We start from the raw sequence: 21,045 nt of genomic DNA, 5'->3' as shown, positions 1-21,045 counted from the left end.
GATTACATTGATGACTTGCATTCAAGAGAATTATTTACCTTTCTGCATTTCTCAAATCGGCGTGTTTGCTACCATTTTATCCACAGTATGACTACGAGTATGATGAGCATGGAGAGAGGGTGGTTCTGGGAAAAGGCACATTTGGAGTGGTGTATGCAGGCCGGGACCTCAGCAACCAGGTCCGTCTGGCCATCAAAGAGATACCAGAGAGAGACAGCCGGTGAGTATCTCCTCTGGGCATTCAGCCGTGCTTTCTGTGTAAACTAGAATGTGATTGTGGATATTTTTATACTGGGCGCAACAAAAGAAAGCTGAAAATGCAGACAGGGGACCATGACTATGCCACTCGTGCATCCATTTTCATTATCCTGTGGTGAATAATGACAAGGTGGTTAAACACAGCCGTGAGAGCTGTAAAATGAACATCAGTTCATTTGTTTTCCGTCGTCATGCTGCACCTTCCTCCAGATTGACAGCTGATTTATAGATCAGCTGATCCAGCTGAGCCAAGGTTTGATGCTGTGTAAGGGGGAACATTCTATAACCCATTTAACAAAGGCTGTTTAACCTTTTTGAGAATGCCTTGGGAGCTCTTTTTTTTTTTTCTCTGATCACTTTGTCACAACTGTTGTTTTTTTTTTGTTTTGTTTTGTTTTGTTTTGTTTTTTATTCCCATGCAAAGATTCAATTATTGGCAGTGTAACAACAGGTGCCTTACCTGTTATTGCCCCTATTTTATCCAGCGTTCCTGCTGAGTAATTAAACAAAGTGCTACTTTCCGATTGTGATTGACAGGTCAACAATGAGCCCAGTGCCACTTACTGGCACTCAGTGGGCTCGAATGACTGAGTGACTGAGGAGATGTGAAGGGGGAAAAAAAAGAGTTGCCGGTAATGTCAGCCCCTCCCTGTCTACGCTCAGAATAATTGTCTCACCGTTGTTCCACCGACTCGTCTCTAATTACGACTCTCTCACTGACTAGATGAGCACATTGCCGCTCATCGTTCCGCTCATCACACACCACCAAGTCATTAAGGGTGCTCGGGTGCTGAGGGTGCTGAGACTCGGTGCGAATAACGCGGCTCTGAAGCCTCTAGACAGGGAGCGAGATGGTCTGATTCACACGGAAAGCTGTAGAAACTGCTGACGGGCGTGCTGTCAGCGTCAGAGGCACAATACTGTTGTTATGGTCAGACGTTAAAGTGGAGCCTTTATTCTCTGTGTTTGTGTAAATAAAAGTGTTGAGAGATGCTGCAGACTGGCATGTTGTCAGTCGGCATCTGCTACTCGCACTCATCCTCTCCACTTTGATGTGTCACCCTGAGGAAGAGGCAGCTGACACAGAGTCACAGCGACTTCTCCCTAAGCAACATCTTGTCTCTCAGCCCGGTCTGACAAACACTGTTTCACTTTGTGATGCTGCTTTTTGCACTGCCGGCACCAGCTCAGAGACATTAAATAAAATTAAAATTACATCGGGGAAAAAAAATTAAATTGAAGAGCGTAAGGTGATACCGAGTGGCAACACCGTAACAGTATATTAATTCTGCAATATAGACTCAGACCATTAGTTTGGGATCAGGGTTGTTGGGTTTGTATATTTTACTTGTTTTTATGTAGTTTTCATTCAGGGTTTATCGTATCAGTTAAGTTTTTATAAATGTGTAAATTCAGTTTTGTTTTCATTTAGTCTGATCTGGTGAAAGTATTTTTTGGTACAGCCTGGGTTTTATATAGCTACTATGTTTCCATAATAGGTATTATGATTTATGTTTCTTTCACAAACAGTCTGAATTCAGAGCATTTAGCTCAAAGCCTTGAATGAATTCATTCAAAACATGACAGAGCAACAATACACCAAATAAAGCCCTCCCTCTGCCGAAAGGGAAGAAAAAAATCAGCATTTGCGAGGTGACAAAGACATTAACAGAGAAAGGTGTGTGTGTATATTTAGTAAATTTCCACTGAAATGTGAAAACCATAGTGCGCACTAGAGTTGGCTGTCAAAGCTTTTTATGTGGTGGCAACAGTAAATAAACCAAAGGTTTTTAGTGCTGCCACCACATGCCAACTCGAGTGTGCAGACTATTGTTTTCACATTTCATGGACTATTATCAGTCAAGCACCTAATTTAGGCTTTTGGCATGCGCCTGCTTTGCGTTTGTTGATCTGTTTCAATTCATCCATAATCTCCTGCTGCCTGCCACAGATTTAAACAGAACATTGGGGTGTCCTTTTTTTTCCTCCCAGGTATTCCCAGCCCCTCCATGAGGAGATCGCCCTCCACAAGCACCTGAAGCACAAGAACATCGTCCAGTACCTGGGCTCCATCAGCGAGAACGGCTTCATCAAGATCTTCATGGAGCAGGTGCCTGGAGGTGAGCGACAAGCTACTGTCAAGATGAAATGAAAGAGAAGAAGCATTTTCTTCAAAATGATTTAAGTGTCAGATACTACATAAATAAATGATTCAGAGCGCAAAATTAGAAGAGATTGTGGCGTTTTTGTCAGATTTCAACTCAGGTCTTTGGCTGCCTAAATTGTGTCCGCCTTTAAATCACCTATAACTTTTCTGTTATGTAATGGCCGTTGTTTTATCTAATAGTATGAGCATGGAAAAATGGACGTGACATCCATATGCAAACTTGTGCATGTTGCACCTCTGTACTGCTGACTGTACTGAGTGTTGTTGTACTGTGTCCTGTGGTGTGTAGGGAGTCTGTCTGCGCTGCTCAGGTCCAAGTGGGGTCCTCTGAAGAACAACGAGCCCACCATCGGCTTCTACACACGGCAAATATTGGAAGGACTGAAATACCTGCATGACAACCAGATCGCACACAGAGACATCAAGGTGATCTAAGAGAGGTTATGCAGTTGGAGGCTTTTGTTACCTTTGATGTGTCATTGTTATACTGCAGGCTCAATGTCGGAATCGTTGTTTAATGGTCGAGGTTATTGTAGATGGATTTTCAAGTCCTTATCATAGTGGGTTTTTTTTTTTTTTTTTTTTTGGCACCAGCTCATGAAGTCTTTTACATTTCCTCTAAGCATTCAGTGTCCAGTTGCTCTTTCCTGGGAAAATTCCCCCGGTGCACAGGAAGTGCTGTGTTTGTTTGGGATAAACAGAAGAGGAACTGGGTGGTTGGCATGAGTTAGCACAGCAGCCATGATTTATGAATGGACAAAGAAAAGAGCGCCACCTACAGAAACGACATCATCAGAAGGTCCCAGGAAAAAGGCATGACAGGTCTGCCTATATTGTTTGATTGACAGGGAGGAGCGGTGCAGAAACCACAGAACATGAATGGAGCAGAACGGTCATTCACAGTCAAGTCAGTGTCACAGTAAGAGCACTGACTTGAACGTGGACGTTTTTATGTGTACCGTTGCCGTAGCAGCAGTAGTTGTGGGTGCACAAGACATGATTGGACTCAGGTAGCGACACATCCTTCATATTTTTGGTTATTTGTTTTGCACCAAACAGATTTTGACAAAACGTCTTCCCTTTATGCAACAAATGAGATTAAAGCCTGAGGGGGACATTGTGCATTTGTTTGGCTCGGACCCTCTGTGTATGAACGTGATTTGTCAAAATTGTGAAGAAAAAAAAAATCCTATACAAGCTTTAAAGTTAGCAAACCATTTTCTTCTCCACTACAGTCTAAACTACACAGTTTGTCGCATTTAAGGAGTTACATGAAGTAAAAGATATGTCAGCTGATGCTCACCAGCTCGGTTTGCTAGTTTGCAGATGTTGACTGGAGGAGCAAATAGGAGAAGCAAAAGTCTGTGATAATGTTATGCTAGGCAATTGGTGTGACACTTCAAGGCCCCTACTGACTTGCACTGTCACCGTAGCAACTAACCATCGTCACCCTTTCATCCTGTACCAGGCAAATGACCCCGGTTAAACAGTACAATGACTGTTCCACTCCATTCAAATTCTGTGGCAGAAACGCCACAGCAAAATGCACTTAGCTTACACAGAGACAAAAAAAATAGATGATCGAAAAGGAAGGACTGTGCCGAATGCATCACCCCTGTTTAATACAAGAAGATACCGTATGTCACCAGTAGAAATCAAGACAGAAAAATACAATTGAAAAGATTTAAACAGAAAAAATGGAAAAATTGAAAAAATAGAAATAGAAAAAAAAAATAGCATTGCAAAGGTGATGTCACATATTAAGGGACAAGTTCGCTATTTTGGAGCTAGGTCCTATTTACAGATTATCCAGCATCATCCTCAGACATAGAGAGCATCATTTCACCGTTCGCTTCAGTGTTGATCTTGATGTCAATGTGCTGCAGACTCCTGCTCGGCCACAACAGCAGGCAGGTTGGTAATTGTAAAAGGCTTTGAAAAGCTAAGACAATGTTGCTTTTTCGAAATGGGAAGATCGGTGTACGCTCTTACTGATCTCCTTAGAAAGGCATCACAAACAGCATTCTGGCTTGTTTTGGCTGCTTCTCTGCCGGCTGGGTGGGGTCTAGCTGCAGCGTTTGAAAGGTAGTGTGTGGTTTTGTGAAATAAAGTAGAGCCGTTCCAAGCAAAGCGGTTCTGTGATTTAACGAGCATTTTGTGAACCCTTTTTCAGGAGAACATTCAGACAGTCAACACCAAGCTTTCTGTTTCGGAAAAGCATCATTATCTAGGTCTTTAAAACTCATTTACATTTGCCCCATTGACCGCCATTATAGCCAATCGGGAGCCTGCAGCACATCGATATCAGGATCAATACTGAAGAACTGGTGAAGTGATGCTCTCTACGTCTGAGGATGATGCCAGATGATCTGTAAATAGGACCTAGGCTCCAAAATAGCGAACTTGTTCTCTGAAGAGTGGTGTGTTCTTGAGGAAAATTTTAAATAAAAGCTTCAGAAGATATAAGGACTTTCTGTTTTAAAAATCTGAGTGGTGTGTCCTCAAGTAATTGTTCTGTTGGCACCAATTCATTGTTTTTTTTGTTTTTTTTTCCACTGAGCAGTCTCATGTAGTGAATGTGATTTTTGGCAGTGCATTCCATCAGCTTTACAGCTAATGATAGGAGCTTTTTTTTCCCCCACTTTGGGTTGGATAATAATGATGGTGTCCCCTTATTCTTATGCACGAGGCCTTCCCTGCTTTGTTTCAGTTGCTCTCAATTACACTGATTATATTCCCAGCACAGAAAGTCATTAAGGTCAACGGGCTTTTCCCCACGTGTCCACAACACGCAGCTCCACCTGATTTAACAATGCGGTCGCATGAGCAGCCCTTCAGGGAAATGTCAATCACTTTGTTTTGTTTGGGAATCTCTCCTCATTCTCAGTGTGGTGTAAGCACAAGTTTAAAGACGGGACTTCTGCAGCTGCTCTCACGGACTTCCTCTCTATCTGCAGGGCGACAATGTTCTCATCAACACCTACAGCGGCGTCCTGAAGATATCCGATTTCGGCACATCCAAGAGGTTGGCGGGGATCAACCCGTGCACTGAGACGTTCACTGGTACGCACTGACTGAATGTCTGCTCAGTCTGTTTTTGGCACGGGCCGTCCAGCTTCAACAAGAACAAGCTGCTGAATGTCAGTGCCCAGTCATCGTAAATTCTTGTGCTGAGCAGGGAGGGAAACCCGTGGATACCTGCGTCTGTCTGTGTCTGTTTAGCATTTCAGACAAGTAATCAGAGGAGTGGTTCTTTAGCATGTGAACACTGTCTCTGAGAATAGCTGCTGCTATTCTGAGCGCTGGGCTTGGTGTGACATCTCCAGTCAGATCAGGCAGGTTTGTGCAAGCGTGATGTCACCTTGACAGCGGCCAATTGCAGCTCAGTTTGACCTGTTAGTTCAAACAGTCTGGTAGCTGATTGGAGGAGATTGATACTCGCCCTGTACAGCAGAGCTCCTTCAGGAAACAATGCTTGTCCTTTTTTATAGCTCAGACCGGCTATAAATGTGTCACTGGCAGCGTTAGCACAGTAGGTTAGTTTCTAAAAGCAGCAAAAACACAGCAGGCTATTATTAGAACAAAAGAGTCCTTTCAGTGGTTACTGTGAATGTTACTTTGTGCTGCGCTCTGATTACCTAACGTCAGAGAGAGGCTCTTCAGTGTTGCCCCCACAAATTCCTGAGCCCAGTGAAACGTCACTTAATCTGATTGGTCATTTACCAGAATTGTTTCATCAATGCATTTATACACAACAGGGCTAACCAGCAGTCAGCTTTCACACCAGTTCTTATCCACTTCGCATTCAGCGTCTCTCTTTCATGCACCTTTTGTTCCACGTTTCACTTTCCAGACTGTGATGCGGTTTTATCATCCTTGGTTTTGAAAAGGGTTATTTAAGTAAAGTTTAATTTTATCATCGCAGTTTTGCAGACGCATCACAATGCCCGGTCTCTTAACCTGGCAGGGTCATTTGCAAGGATTATTTCAACCCTCGTTTATGCAAATGGGACTCAACAAAATGCAGCAGAAAGTGGGAGCCACTTCACAGCGTAGAGAGCAAAAGTGTTTTGGAGCTGCCTGAAGGAGAGCTCAGTGATTGAAGCACTTTGCTGCTCCTCTTAGAGTTTGTAGACTGCATAGAATTAAAATAATTTAGTGTTTGCCTGTCCTTTACAAGTCCGTCAAAGGCAAAATCCATTATTATTAATATTTAACCATTCGTACGGCACCCCCTCCTACTGTGTTAAAGCATGAAAGCACATAGCACACTTCTGACGTTGTTGACATAGTTTCGGATTGTGTTATTGGCAGAATTACCTAAAGTGCTTACATAAGCCCTAAGAGTAAAGGGACATGTATCTAATAATCTAATAATCTAAATGTCTAGCTACACATCTATATTATGTTGTGTGCTATATTATGTTTTTACTTATTTTTTTCAGGCACACTACAGTACATGGCCCCTGAAATCATAGATAAGGGACCTCGGGGCTACGGCAAGCCAGCAGATATCTGGTCTCTGGGCTGCACCATCATCGAGATGGCGACTGGGAAACCACCGTTCTATGAGCTGGGCGAACCACAAGCTGCCATGTTCAAGGTGAGAGAGCGCCGGGGTCATCGCTCCCAGCGGGCAGTTTTCTTAATCTTAGCCGGGAGGATGGCAGGCAGGTGAATCGTTGTTTCTGTACTTCACATCTCCCATAAAATGGTGTTGGCAAGAAGGACGGCAGCAGCATGTGTCCTAATGTGAACTACAGAGGGCATTTCAGTGATCACATGTGTTCTCTGGCAGACATGTTGGAGGGCCGTGAAGTACAGCTGGTGTTTGCATTTCTAAATGTACAACTTGGCTTTCTCAGAAGAATTGAGGACATGGTTAATTCCCATGCTGCTTTTAACGGAGAGCTGATTTTAGCCTTTTTTAGATCATGTTAGGTTGTTTGCAGCAAAATGTCTCACTGCAGTTACATCCTGATGATCTGTGCATGAGGCTCAAGTAACTAGTAGAAGCACACTTAAATATTGGGAGTGGCCAGTAGACTGATGTTGCTTTTAATAGCGAGTGGTTGGCTAAGTGACCTTGCAGCCTCGTTTGCTTAAAAAAAAAAAAAAAAAGCAGATGTTTCTTGAGGTTAAGTGAGGTGACTCTTAAACAAGCTGCAGCTTACTGTGTTTTGCAGTGGAGTGGAGGCTAAAGACAATGTTGTTTCCACTGCTGTAGTAGTAGCTGCTTAAATCTGGGAAAAACATCAGCTTTTTTGGAACATTCTTCTAAAAACAGTATTGAATGACTTGTATTCATTGTGTGTCTGATGCAGCAGATGTCAGGTTATACTATGTTTGGTTCAGCTGCAGCACTAACTTGAAAGCGGCCTGCCTAACTTCAAAGGACGCACTGGACTGCTCACTCTTCTTTTCCTCCTTTTAGTTTCAGTCCACTTCCTCTTTGCTTTGTTTACTTTGTTACAGTCCAGTTCCGTTGTTAGTGAAAGTAACAAGAGCACTCAGCAGAGTTATTGACATTAGTAGCAGAGTTAGTCCGGTCGATAACCTTTAAAGAAAACAAAGAAAAATGCCAACGCTTTTGAAAGACATCCACGCTTTAATTTAGACATTTTCTTTTTTACCCATTCCTTTGACATTTATGTAATTGCAGTATTTCCATTTAATTAGACTTCAAATCAAAAATGCACTTAATTCTATAAGCTGTCTGTCTGCAGCATTGTGCTAAAACAATGATATACATCACCATCACCTCATAAGCAACAAGGTAGTCTACAAACATAAATCAAGCAAGGCAGATTGATGTGTATGCAGCTAAATATTACCAATCATCATTTAAAATTACATTAAGGTAAATCACTAACAAGCGCTCGCAACATCAATAACAAAACGAACACTTGTCTGATCAATATTCATCAATCCATACCAGTGGTTAAGCCGTGAGCTGAACACTCCTTTCCTCTCTGTGTCTCTGTCTCGCTGCTGAGACGCTGCTGAGTTTCACGGTGTCATGTTTTTTACTTTCCTCAGCGGTGCACCGATGTAATAGTTCCTCTGCAGATGTAAACTTAAAGTGAGTCCCAGTTATCATTGTTTTTTCGTGCTACCTTCAGATGATTTTGCTCTCTTCTCTCTTCATAATGTGCACTCCTTCATGTTATTTGAGTAGTCTTCAAGTTTATCTGAGCGTTAACTCAACACCTCCCACTTGAGCTCCTGCTTATTGAACCTAAGGAGGTCACACCGCTCTAATCCATGTCTTGGTGTTGGAGGGGTGGCTGCGCGTGTCCAAGCCCAGATAAAGACTTCCTGGTGCCCTTGGACCACAGCACCCTGGTGCACCCTCCCCACCCCCTGCCTCACTTGCATATGTCCACAAAAATGTGGACATAGTTCATTTCATTCAGTTAATTTATATGCAATAACTGCTGCTTTAAAAACAGGTTACCTTGCTTTTGTTACAGTCATCAGAAACCTGCGATAAAATGTAATCGTCAGCGAGCGCCAAGTCTGTGCAAATCGGTTGACCTTTTTTTCGGGGAGCTAAAGCAATGAATCAGCCTTTAAGCACCTGCATTGTGCCACCACCTGCATTGCTGCGATGTGATCATCATCAGTAGAAACTCCAAATATTATCTGTGTGGGCAGGTTTGTTTGAACACAAACACGCAGATGTGTAGAGGACCTCTGATCCTACACAGACACCCGCTGTTTTTCCAGTTCCTGTGTGCACGTGTCTTTTCTTTGAAATATTTACCCACCTAATGTGCATGTGTCTCGGATGGAAATATAAAGTGCTTCCATTTCAGTGAAATATTGTTCTCAGCCATATGTGGTCCATTAACAGTGGTGAAGATCTTAAAGGGTGGTCTGGAGAACATTATACCATTCATGTCAAAGCCCTGAACCGTGGAATTTTCCATACATGTAACATGGCTGTGAATGACATGGAGGCTCATGTTATTATGCCTTCACCATGGCAAATTGATAATGCTTACACCGCAGCAAACAAAACATAAGGAAATTAAACTGGAATCTTCTTACTAATGGCCAATGATTATAGATTTATTAATAATGCAAGGACAATCAGTGCTCTAAAAGCATCTTATTCTGTGTATTTACATATTGTGCATGTATGTCGATGCAAGATGCTAATTTTCCCTAACAGTTAAACACAGTCCTCATATAGTCTTCACTTATCCTTGTGGAATGCCTTGAGGGAGCGGCATCTGCTTCCTAATCTTAAGTCAACATTCCACAACAGCAATGACAGGAATTTCTAGTGCTCTTATATTCGGCAACCAAGTCTTGTGCTTGAACTTTGAGCGTTGCACTCCCAGCTACAGCCTCAAGCTACACACTGGCCTCCAGCACAGTCTCATAGATAAACGCTATCATTTTACACAAAGCTGTCTCCTCACAGTTAATCACATCATTTGCCTTGAGGGGAGGACAGATCAGAGCTCAGGAGGGCCACGTGCTCGACTTTCTCACCAAGAGGGAAGTCTCCCTCAGAGTCATTTTCAACCTCTACCTGTCATAAAGCTATACTTCCACCTCTCCTGACTGTACTGTATGTGTCTGCATTGTCTTTAGGTGGGCATGTTTAAGATCCACCCAGAGATCCCAGAGTCCATGTCGCTGGAGGCCAAGGCCTTCATCCTGCGCTGCTTTGAGCCCGACCCGGACCGGCGCGCCACCGCCTTCGATCTGCTCACCGACGAGTTCCTCACCGTCACCAGCCGCAAGAAGAAGAGCAAGAGCAGCTTCACGGGTAAGTTCTACAAGTCATCAGCTTAAGGTTACTGGACATGGTAAGTAAGACTGTGACAGAGAGCAGCTACCAAAAGGACAAAAAGCAGCTCTTCACATAGGCAGTTGTCAGTTTACAGCAATAACAATGAGAATGAAAATGTATGAAATAAGAGGAGAAATGTTTGTTGCAGCTGTTGCTTTGACTGTAACCACTGTAACCAGTCAGCATGGCTGCTGCATCTAATCTAGCTACTACTATGGGAAAATGTGCATCAGTGTTGTCTGCCAGCTTTTGTAAATCAGCAAAAGCAAAAAAAAAAAAAAAAAAAAAAAAAAAAAACAGCATTTTTACTCCAAAAATGCAGAGTAGTGTGAGCACGTCCTGAGTTTTCATTGGCTGCATTCCAGAAAATAGGCTCAATCTGGCAGAGTGAAATGAGCAGTAATGTTTTTATGAGCCTGGCACCCGGGCAAAAGACCAACCTTCCCCAGCTGAAAAAAGTTCAAGAACCCGTGCTTTATTGCATACTTGGAGATTTTGTTTTATTATGCTAGTCATGTTTTTTTTAAGGGTTTGGTCTGTGATAGCTGCTAACTGGGATATCTGTTTTTTCCCCACAGCTCTGACACCTGGGTCAGGTGAGATACTTTGGCTTTCTGCACAATGTTTTCAGATGTACTCACCACTAGAGGGACTACTTCATAAACCATGTCATTTCCAAGTAACATCAGCCTGTTTCACTGAGGAGTATCTAGGCTACAGTTTTTGTTTTTTTTTCTATCTGTTGCCACCTGCCTAGCACGACTCTGCCCTTTCCAAGCACTTAAAATAGAAATTGTGTCCCCTGACTTGCTGAATACCTGAATGTCTACATCAGCCCCTTTTCATTATTTATACACAGTAGTTACACAGCCAGATAGATTAGATACAGCTCTTAACACTAAACACAATGATATAATGCTATCAGTTTGAAGGATTTTTTTCCCAGTCAGGTGGTTATTGTCCAAACCAGGGGTTCCCATAGTTTTTCATGTCAAGAACCCCACAAATACACACAAAGTCAGCCATTAGTCCTTACTTAATGGACATGTGAGAGGATTTGTTTTGCTGTCAGATGATGACGTGCAGAACTGGACAACTGTCTTTATTTAACACGGGTAGGTACCAGTGGACTGATTGGAACTTGTGATTAAAAAAGACATTTATATGTTATTTCTTCACTGTCTTAGATTCAAATTAATGAAATGACTGTGAAGTTTAAATATTGTGTAATTTGCTGGGAACCCCTGGAGAGCCACTGGTCTGCAACAACAGAATCAAGTGAGAATATAATAGAAATCAATCACTTAAAATTAATTTAATTGCTCCCATGTAAACATAAAACAGAAAGGAAAAAACACTGATTTTTCAGGTAAAGTTAAACAAAACTCAGGGTTTATAAAAGAGACTCTAGAGAAACACACTAAAGCCATTGCTATGGCAGGGGGGAAAAATCTACACCCAATCTGCACCCCTATCAATGTAAATCTTTTCATTGACAAGATGTATTTCTTTTGTTGTTGTTGTTGCTGTTATCCTCACTGTGTTGGTGCTGCAACAAGCTCGTCTCCCCACTTGGATTATTGAAGGTGCTGTGTGCAGCATGTTTCAAAATCAATATATCATTGTCATATTAAATGTTCTGCACTGGTATAATTACTGTGAACAAATGAGACCATGTTGGAGGTAATTGGTAGCCTCTATCTCTCATCAGTAATAGCACCATTAAGATTTGATCATGTATTTTATCTTAAGTCGTCTGTGCTCTACAGAGTATCTGCGCAGCATCTCCTTGCCGGTGCCGGTGGTGGTGGAGGACACCAGCAGCAGCAGTGAGTACGGCTCCGTCTCGCCCGACAACGACCTCAACACCAATCCCTTCATCTTCAAGCCCAGCACCAAGTGCTACAGCGAGAGAGACGTCAAGGGACCCCGGTCACTTTTCCTCAGGTATGACAGCCAGGATCAGATCAGTGTAATGGTTTGCCAGTGTAGCGAGCTGATACTGATCTTTTATTGACCACTGAGCCACTGTGTCGCTCCAAATATGGCTATCAAGAACCACATGAATATAAAGATAGGATCACAGTGTATAGAATGCAGGAACTGAGAACAATAATGCTGATAAGCACCTGATGCTAATATGCACAAAATCAAATATCACAATATCTTTAACCAAATACCTTGATATTGACAATATTGTAGAGTTGGCTACTGATACATAATTATTGACAGCTGCAATTAATTTTACATACTGTATATGCTGAGATTTGCATTAATATATATATATATATATATATATATATATATATATATATATATATATATATATATTTTTTTTTTTTTTTTTTTTTTTTTTTTTTTTTTTTTTTTGCATTAGTGATACTTACAAACTATGACATCATGTTTGCATTCAAGTTGAGTTGTAATTGCTGAAAAGCTGTCAGTTTAACAAATCTGTTTCCACATTCAGTGGTCTTATACTTGCCTGCAAAATTTCTTTCCCTTTGTTTTCTTGTCTACTCAGCATTCCAGTGGAGAACTTTGAGGACCACAGCGCCCCTCCATCTCCTGATGAGAAGGACTCGGGCTTCTTTATGCTGAGGAAGGACAGCGAGAGGCGAGCCACCCTGCACCACATCCTGACAGAGGACCGGGACAAGGTGGTGGCCAACCTGATGGAGGCTCTCACACAGGTTTGTTGCACAGGAAGCTCCGTAAGGAGGGCGAAGGAGTGCTGTAGATTGTAGACTTGGAGACATGTAGACACTGTCAAATGCACAACCCCCATTCATTATTATAGACCTCAGCCTTGTGTCTCCTGCTCCTCAGGGCTCCGAGGAGACAAGGCTGAAGCACCAACACATCTCCACCCTCGTCGTCAGCCTGGCTGACTTTGTTCGCATGGCAGACAGGAAGATCATCGCCAACACGCTGTCTCAGCTCAAGCTGGAGCTCGACTTTGACAGCACTGCTATCAGCCAGCTGCAAGTTGTGCTGTTTGGCTTCCAGGATGCTGTAAGTACCCCGTGTTCTGGTCGCTCTTTTCCTGGGGAAAGAGCTCCACCAGAAGTGATGTGCTCTTGCTGCTGTAAACAAGTTCATGTTTAAGCTCCTGTTTACTTAAGGAACAAATAAAAATAAATGCACATTCCATAACTTTGGAACTTTATTTATGGGCAAAATCTGCTTCGTAAGATGGTCAGTTCCTGTACTAATGTTGACTGGTGGCACGCGATGACGCTGTGGCTTCTCCGGTTCCATTTAACACTGGTTTTCTAGGCTGCTAAGGTTGTTAGCCTTATATGGTCGCCTTTAACCCTCCTATTATGTTTGGGGTCAATTTGACCCCAGCCAATGTTTAACGTCTCTAAATAAATGATTAACATCATTTTTTTTGCTTCATATTTAATGAGTGTTCCTAATGTAATGGGCACTACCGGGTAAACATGAAATTCACATGATGATATATTTTCAATGTCCTGTACACACTTTGTAATGCATTGGTTATAAATAACAAAAATCGTTACTTAGAAATGATATAAAGCCATTAAAACACCAAAAATTAATATTTCTTTCCAATTTTAGATCAATCAGTGAGATTTTATGGTGATTTGAATATTTTTCCATTGTCGCGAAATAGGAATACTGGATGTATAAGTGGGGGTGGTGGGGAGTTATGTTTTATGTAAAGGGCTATTTAGGTAATCAACAAAGAAACATAAGTACCTGACACATAAACTTTGATAACAATTTTAGTTATAATAATTTTGTAGAAGTTTAAACTGCTGGGGTCAAATGGGCCCCAAACATAAAATATGTTCAAAAATGTTAACATAACAGGAGGGTTAAAAAGATCCTTTATCTTAGATTCATTGGTATTTTTACACAACTGGGTGTCTTTTGTCTTGTCTTATTTATTTGGTTTTCCTAATTGCACTGGGTCCAGAGTAGCTATAATTTCATCCCCCCTTACACTGGTGTGCTGAGGAATGACACTAAAAAAACTTGCATCTGTAATGTATTGTCTGCAAATTTCCTGCATGCCATTCACCTCCTGTTTGTGTAGGCAGAGGTGGTTGTGGCCTCTGCACAAATCACAGGTTCTGAAGAGTTAAAAACCATTGATGTCATTTTGTGTGAGCTGTAGACTGGAGCAGGTTGCCGCTGTATCAACACAGAGATCAGACGAATGGCTGTGAAATACCTCTAACCTTTAAATAGAGGCAATAAAAGAGGAATCTGTCAAGAGTAATAGCACATTGTGTAAATAGGCTGATCTTCTTGTAGCCTCAAAAATGCAATTATGGAGATTAAATAAGACATGAGCTTGTGTTTTTATTTGTGCAAGAGGTATTGCGTAACCTTCCAGGAATATGGATCATTGGTGCCATCTGCTGATCATAAATGAGATGTACTCAGTAAGTGAGTAAGAGTTTTGCCTCTGATGACATTTGTAGTTTTGTTTTTAGACCACATATGTCCATGACTGTGGCATCAAAACTCACAAACTGATGTTTATCATTTTCTCCTGCTTGATTCATTGGAGCATCAGGGTGTCGTTAAGCAGTGTGCCGGAGTCACTTCCTCTTGCGAGATTCCTAGATATTCTCCTCAGGTCATGACTTGCTGGCAGCATCAGCGTTGATGTTGCTATTGGGCAAATACAGCAGCTCAGACTGAAATATTATAACACCAGCAAGGAATGAAATTTTAATGATTGCTGTAGGGAAATGGGCCGGTGCAGCAACCAACGGTAATGAGATATGACAAAGAAAAAATCAATCTAACTAAGAATGGAGGAAATAAGGTGTATTAAACATAAAGCAACTGACAACAAACTGGAACTAATGAAGCAGAACTACAAGAATAAGAGGTGGTGTGGGGGATGTTGTATGTAACATAACACTTTTCTTCTTTCTCTATATGTTTTACATTTCTGGATATTAACATCCTCTTTGTCGTGTCTCCAGGTAAACAAAGTGCTGCGAAACCACAACATCAAGCCCCACTGGATGTTCGCACTGGACAACATCATCCGTAAAGCTGTGCAGACGGCCATCACCATCCTGGTGCCAGGTAACGCCAGCAGAGGGGTGGAAAGACCTGAGAATGAAATGGCATTTACACCACTGAACACTTAACCTCCCCTCTGAAACCCATAATGACAACAAGAAGAAAGAAGAAGACATGTATTTTGATAAAAAATCAGTCTGACGCTCATGTGTCTGTGCTCAGAGCTGAGGCCTCACTTCAGCCTGGCCTCGGAGAGCGACCCGGCCGAGCAGGAGGATGTTGACGATGATGCCGAACCGGAGGGAAACTCCACCCACCAGAGCCGGGCGCCTCCTGTCACCGTTCACGATGACACCGTGGCCACCTCGGGCGTGAGCACACTCAGTTCCACCGTCTCGCACGAGTCCCACAATGCGCAGCGGTCGGTCAGCATGGAGCTCGGCAGGATGAAGCTGGAGACCAACAGGTAGCCATGAGTTTAGACTGTGGTCAGGGTCACTGCAGCTTGGGATGTCTTCACTAAGTGACCAGCATCCTTTGATTTTTTTCTCAGTTTTTAGTTTTTATGTCCTGAGTCTTATATCCATTTCAAACCTAAGCTGATTAATTAGATTTCTTTCAAAAACATTAGAAAAAAGCAAAGAGCAACTTAACAAGAAATGACTCGAACACAAAAGTTACAAGAAAATGACGTGAAAATTAAAAAAAAAGAAAAGAAATGTAAAGTAAAAACAAAAACAAACAAGGAAATGGTCTGATATTAAGCGGCAAAACAATGAAAATTAGCCTCCAAAGAAAATATTTTTATAACATAATTTTAAATATATAATTATAGTAATTATAAATATAGTTTTCTTTACACTTTTTCCTATTTTATAGATATTTTCCAGGTCATTTTCTTGTAGCCTTTTAGTAATTTCTTGCAAATTTTCGGGTAATTTCCTGCCAAGTTGCTCATCGCCTTTTTTCCCATGTTTTTGAAAGAAAGAAATCAGTCGTTTGCTCAGGTTTCAAAGGGTTAATACACAGTTCATCAGAAACTGCTAAAAAGGTCTGACATATTCTCGTCCTGTTTCCTTGTACCTCCTTGTCCCCCTGCGGCTCCGTGGGGCCCAGGCTGCTGGAGCAGCTGCTGGAGAAGGAGAGGGAGTACCAGGCCATCCTGCAACAGGTCCTGGAGGAGAGGGAGCAGGAGATCCGACTGCTGAGGCTGCGCTCGGAGCCCTTAGGTCTGTAACTCAACTTCATTGCTTTTTCCCAGGGTCAGTGTACATCATAATAATCATCATAATATTTATTTGTTGTGTGCTTGCCCTCCATAACACATAAGAACAATAGATAAAAACATGAACAGTGAGTAAAGATTACACAAAACCAGGGCAAACACACAGAACATTTACAACGGCTTTAGGCAAAGTGTTTCTGTTAAAAAGCACCTGTTTCATCAATCTCAATCACACAGCGGGGCTGCAGCAGAAAAGAATATCCACATTCAATATGCGTGCATATTTCATACAGTGCTGGTTCAGAATTTCTCCCTGCTCCCTTCTCCCTGCCCTGTAATAAAGTCCTGCATCGCTAGCTTTATGTTTTGCGCTCCGCTGTGGCTCTCTGAGAAGACTCCCGCTTCCATCCAGTCATTATCAGATCTTAAAAAATTGGTGAAACAGATAAACATGAGGGTCCAGACACACTATGATTGCATTACATGGGCGTTGTTTTTTTTTTTGTACCTCAGTCATATGAGGTTAGAGTGCAGAGTTTTGCCATATTCACTAAAAAAATTGTGCAAATCTAATCGCAGCACAAACAAAGCAGCAAATATAGCAGCTAAACTCTTCCACTCTTTCAAAGAAGCTTAAATGCGCAAAGATAATTTGGTAGTGCAAAGTGTTTATGTATTGGATGCAGTCTCAGTTTACGTGGTCTCACCTAGAAATAAAAATAACCTGCATGTTCATGCTAGGGGAGTAAAACTCAACCAGAGAATAATGAACCATTCGATACACAGTGCACCTGACAAAGTTTAATGTTGCAAACACATCCACTGTATCAGAGCAATACAACCACACATTTAGCTGATGAATTAATCAATATACTGAAAGTATTTGTATTTTTGCTTTAAATCGTCTAAACAGACTTTTACTTTTGAAAGACTATTTGTTGATTTCATATTGTTATCTCAAAGTTATTAAAGTTATTTTTGCAAATAAGACAGAGAACACTTGATATGGTAGTGTTTCTTTTCTCGCTGATGTGCAAAACAAAAATTGTGACCCAAAGCAGTGTTATACTCTGATATCGTCATTTTGGGTCTGTAGCACCCAGTCTTCATAGTGCAAATCTTTAGTGAATCAGTGTGTCAATGTGTCTGTTCATCATCTTGTCTGGCAGACAACCCTGCATCATCCGTTGGCCCGGTGGGACAGTGGAGTCCGCCTGCCGAGAGACATGAGGACCCGGAGCTGACCAGATGGCTGAGGCGTCATGGTGCTGACCAGGACTCCATCGACAGAGTGGGTCCCTGCTTGTGCCCTTTAGCCAGACCTTTTACAGTGGCAGTCATAACACACTTACCAATATAAGATTAGGCAGTCTGTCTAGTCAGCTGTTGGCTTGTTTGTAGTTCAGACACAGCACACTAATAAACAACTATTGTTTTCTCTATCCCTAATGAATATGCGTTGCATTTTTCATGAGCTCTGTCTTACACTGTAGCACGCTCATAATGTCTGAATGAGAACTTCACCTCCATGGCTCATCCATTTATTAATCCATTTCAATATTTAATTAATCTTTTATGAGATGGTCTTATTCCACTTTCACATCTTAAAAAAACTGGTATTTTACCTTTTACAGTTTTACAAAATGAACCTTTGCACAAGGTTTGACTAGTCTTGAAGGTGCTGTGTGGCTGCAGGGTTGTTTACTGTAGATACTATGAATGTATTATGTGAATACATACTGTATGCATATGGGTAGTCGATGTAAAGCCCTATGTGTAACCCCTCGCAACTGTGAGTAAGCTGTTTGGCTTGACTTGAAGCCAAAACATCTCAGTGAACTTGAAATATGAACACAGCCACATCTGTCGGTTGCAAGAAGTATAATTTCAAAACAATTCCACATCCCGTCCTTTTTTTTCTTCTCCAGATACTGATGGAGGAATACACGTTGGACAACATCCTCCGTGACATAACCAGAGATGATCTGAAGAGTCTAAGATTGAGGTATCTATTGCTTCTTAACTTTTTTTGTCAGAAGAGTGTCACTTCTGTGTTTAGTATTTTTTTTTTTTTAAGTATTTAGTATTTATTTATTTTATTATAGGGAATACTGACACTTTACTGGTTACATGTTTGCGTCGTCTTACAAAAACAGGGTGGTAGCTGTTGAGTTTATGTGACAAAATCTGGTTAAAATGCCTTTAAGTTAAAAAATAAAAAAAATATGACTTCCTGCATAGAATTTGCATCCCCATTGTTTTCTATTTTTTGCCTCATTGGGAAGTCACCTTGTTGCTCAATTGCTCCACAGTTAGGTCCAGACAATATTTATGTCGCCTGGGGGTTGAAACCTGACAGTTTTCTAAACCCTATGACCTTCCCTCTAGGGCTGTCAGCAGTTACAGTTTTTAATCTTGCACACTAATGTCTCAAAAACTATTTTTTGCATTGCCCTGAAATCTGTACATGACTTTCATGTGGGATAGATAATAATACAACACACTAATATCTCTGTTTTTTGTGTTGCCATGAAATTAGGTTGCAACATTCATGTTAGGGGCATGATGATACTTGTTAATGGTGGTGACTCCATAACCTTACCTCTAGCACCACGAGCAGGACAAGTTGGGCACCTGCATTAGAGATAACACAGTTGTTTATCTACTTTAAGCTTCACTTAGCAGCTTTGCACTTTGGTGGCCCCAAGAGGCAGCAAGGGCCAAGTCTTTGAATTTTGGAAAATTTGACAGACTTAATTACCCAGAAATCGTATAAGATGATGATGGTTAATTAAATGTCTAGACGGGGAGGAGGCTGTGAAGCAGTTCAGCCATCTTTGGTAAGTCCAGGAGACACACCGTTTTCATTCATCACTTCCTGTGTGGTGAAAATGTCAAGCCAAAATTCATAGGGTAACTAGAGCAAATCTAAGGTGTGTTGTCTCTGTTGTGTTGTAGCCTCTATTTGTGATTTAGATTGATACATTGAGTGTATTTTTACATAGGAGTCTTTCCATGTGCATCTTTAATTGCCAGTCAGTATTGTTCTCCACATGTTTCCTGTTTGTCAGACCAAACTAAACCACATGCACTGTAACACAACAGTCTGTCTCTCTCCTTCTGCCCTGTCAGAGGTGGAACCCTGTGCAAGTTATGGAAAGCCATCACAGACTACAGGCAGAAACCAGGCTGAGGCCTTAAGTGGCACCAACCACTCAGAGAAGCCTGGACCTTTGTCCCAACAACTCAGTATTCTCCTTTTTACCTCAGTATTTATACGACCAAGACTTTAGGCGGAAGGACGTGTGCAGAGCAGCTTTCCACCAACTCGAGAAGAGCTGTCCAGCTCCACGCCCAATCTTGTCAGAGAATATTAATCGTTTTAAAAGGACTCTTTTGAAATATGTTTGAAAGCAAAAATATATGAGAAGTGCCACTAAATTTATTATGCCTAATGCACATGAAGCAGCTTTTTCCTACTGGTGCATTAAAATGAAAATTTGTTCAACATTAAAACCTACCGCTAAAATACCTGAGAATTCACGTCATGATTTTGATGGTAACAGTTGCAGAATTTCCTCATCATTACAAGGTCATTGTTATGTTTACAAAACTAGAGACTGACCGTTTTCTATTACAAGCCTGAGAGACAAAATACTACGTCCAGTGGACTTTTTGAAAATGTTGTTCCCTATTAACAGAACTGTCATAGGCATCGTATCATCACTACTATATGTAAAAGAATTTTACTTTCATTTTTATTGTAATCTGAAGGATGTCATTGCATGCTGTTTTGTTGTTTTTTTCTGTACTGAAACTTATTTAATGTTACAATTTTTCCCCCCATATTTCCTTTTTTTAATACCATGAACCTTTTTTGTTTTTTTGTTTTTTAGTAATATGTAAATAATGTCTTAAAAATGATCTGTGAATGATTGTTTTCAGTGATGTACTTTAAAATTATGTTGTTAAACATAGCTGAATCGTCTCCATGTGGACTGACCCGATGTTAGCTGGAGATGATAGACTATAAAGTACACATTTGAAACATGAATTGTATTGTATTGTATTCTCTAGTGTCACAACTCATTGGGGATAAAGTGAACAGTTGCTAATTAACATTACAACAGATCATTCGCTGAATTCTTTTGTTGTACATTGACAGAACTGTATTTTATCTTGCTTTTGTACATATGATCATTACAATGCAATTTATTTAATCAGATGTGTGTTTGGATGAAAATCTTAACTGAAAACAAATTTCACATGAAATCATCTTGACTTTTTTTTCTAATTTAAAACATTGATGTCAAAATGGGGAAAAATAATCAAAAACAGTGTATATGTCCATTTTGTTTGATATGTAGTTGATTGAAGGTATTTGTGGCCTACTGTCAAATAAAACTTTTCATCTTTGAACTGTGAAATAAATGCTTTAGAAATATTCTCATAATGAAAAGCAGTGCTGGACAAGAAGACCGACACAAATCTTTGTTTGATAAGTATTGTCGCAGGCTTATTTGCAATTAAATGTGTCAAAAATCAAAGTTTGCCCATGCATTTCAAATATTGTTC

At 41.1% G+C, this 21,045-nt stretch overlaps 1 protein-coding gene across 1 annotated transcript in view; it reads left to right on the top strand.

Annotated features, from left to right (window-relative positions):
- map3k5 (mitogen-activated protein kinase kinase kinase 5) overlaps positions 1 to 20,897 on the top strand; it is a 65,430-nt gene extending 44,533 nt beyond the window's left edge. The window contains exons 15-30 of the mRNA XM_030046630.1: positions 87 to 220; positions 2,251 to 2,378; positions 2,715 to 2,851; positions 5,383 to 5,488; positions 6,871 to 7,028; positions 10,031 to 10,208; positions 10,811 to 10,828; positions 12,002 to 12,179; positions 12,757 to 12,925; positions 13,062 to 13,247; positions 15,203 to 15,308; positions 15,468 to 15,711; positions 16,362 to 16,474; positions 17,640 to 17,761; positions 18,399 to 18,475; positions 19,603 to 20,897. Coding sequence (XP_029902490.1) covers positions 87 to 220; positions 2,251 to 2,378; positions 2,715 to 2,851; positions 5,383 to 5,488; positions 6,871 to 7,028; positions 10,031 to 10,208; positions 10,811 to 10,828; positions 12,002 to 12,179; positions 12,757 to 12,925; positions 13,062 to 13,247; positions 15,203 to 15,308; positions 15,468 to 15,711; positions 16,362 to 16,474; positions 17,640 to 17,761; positions 18,399 to 18,475; positions 19,603 to 19,663 — 2,115 coding nt within the window. The 3' untranslated portion in view covers positions 19,664 to 20,897. The remainder of the gene's footprint in view (positions 1 to 86; positions 221 to 2,250; positions 2,379 to 2,714; positions 2,852 to 5,382; positions 5,489 to 6,870; positions 7,029 to 10,030; positions 10,209 to 10,810; positions 10,829 to 12,001; positions 12,180 to 12,756; positions 12,926 to 13,061; positions 13,248 to 15,202; positions 15,309 to 15,467; positions 15,712 to 16,361; positions 16,475 to 17,639; positions 17,762 to 18,398; positions 18,476 to 19,602) is intronic.
- Positions 20,898 to 21,045: the final 148 nt, after the last annotated feature.

The sequence above is a fragment of the Myripristis murdjan genome, chromosome 24, assembly GCF_902150065.1.
Source record: "Myripristis murdjan chromosome 24, fMyrMur1.1, whole genome shotgun sequence".
In the NCBI taxonomy this organism is placed as follows: domain Eukaryota; kingdom Metazoa; phylum Chordata; class Actinopteri; order Holocentriformes; family Holocentridae; genus Myripristis; species Myripristis murdjan.
The sequence above is the reverse complement of the archived record's forward strand: the minus strand, read 5'-3'. Positions and strand labels throughout refer to the sequence as shown.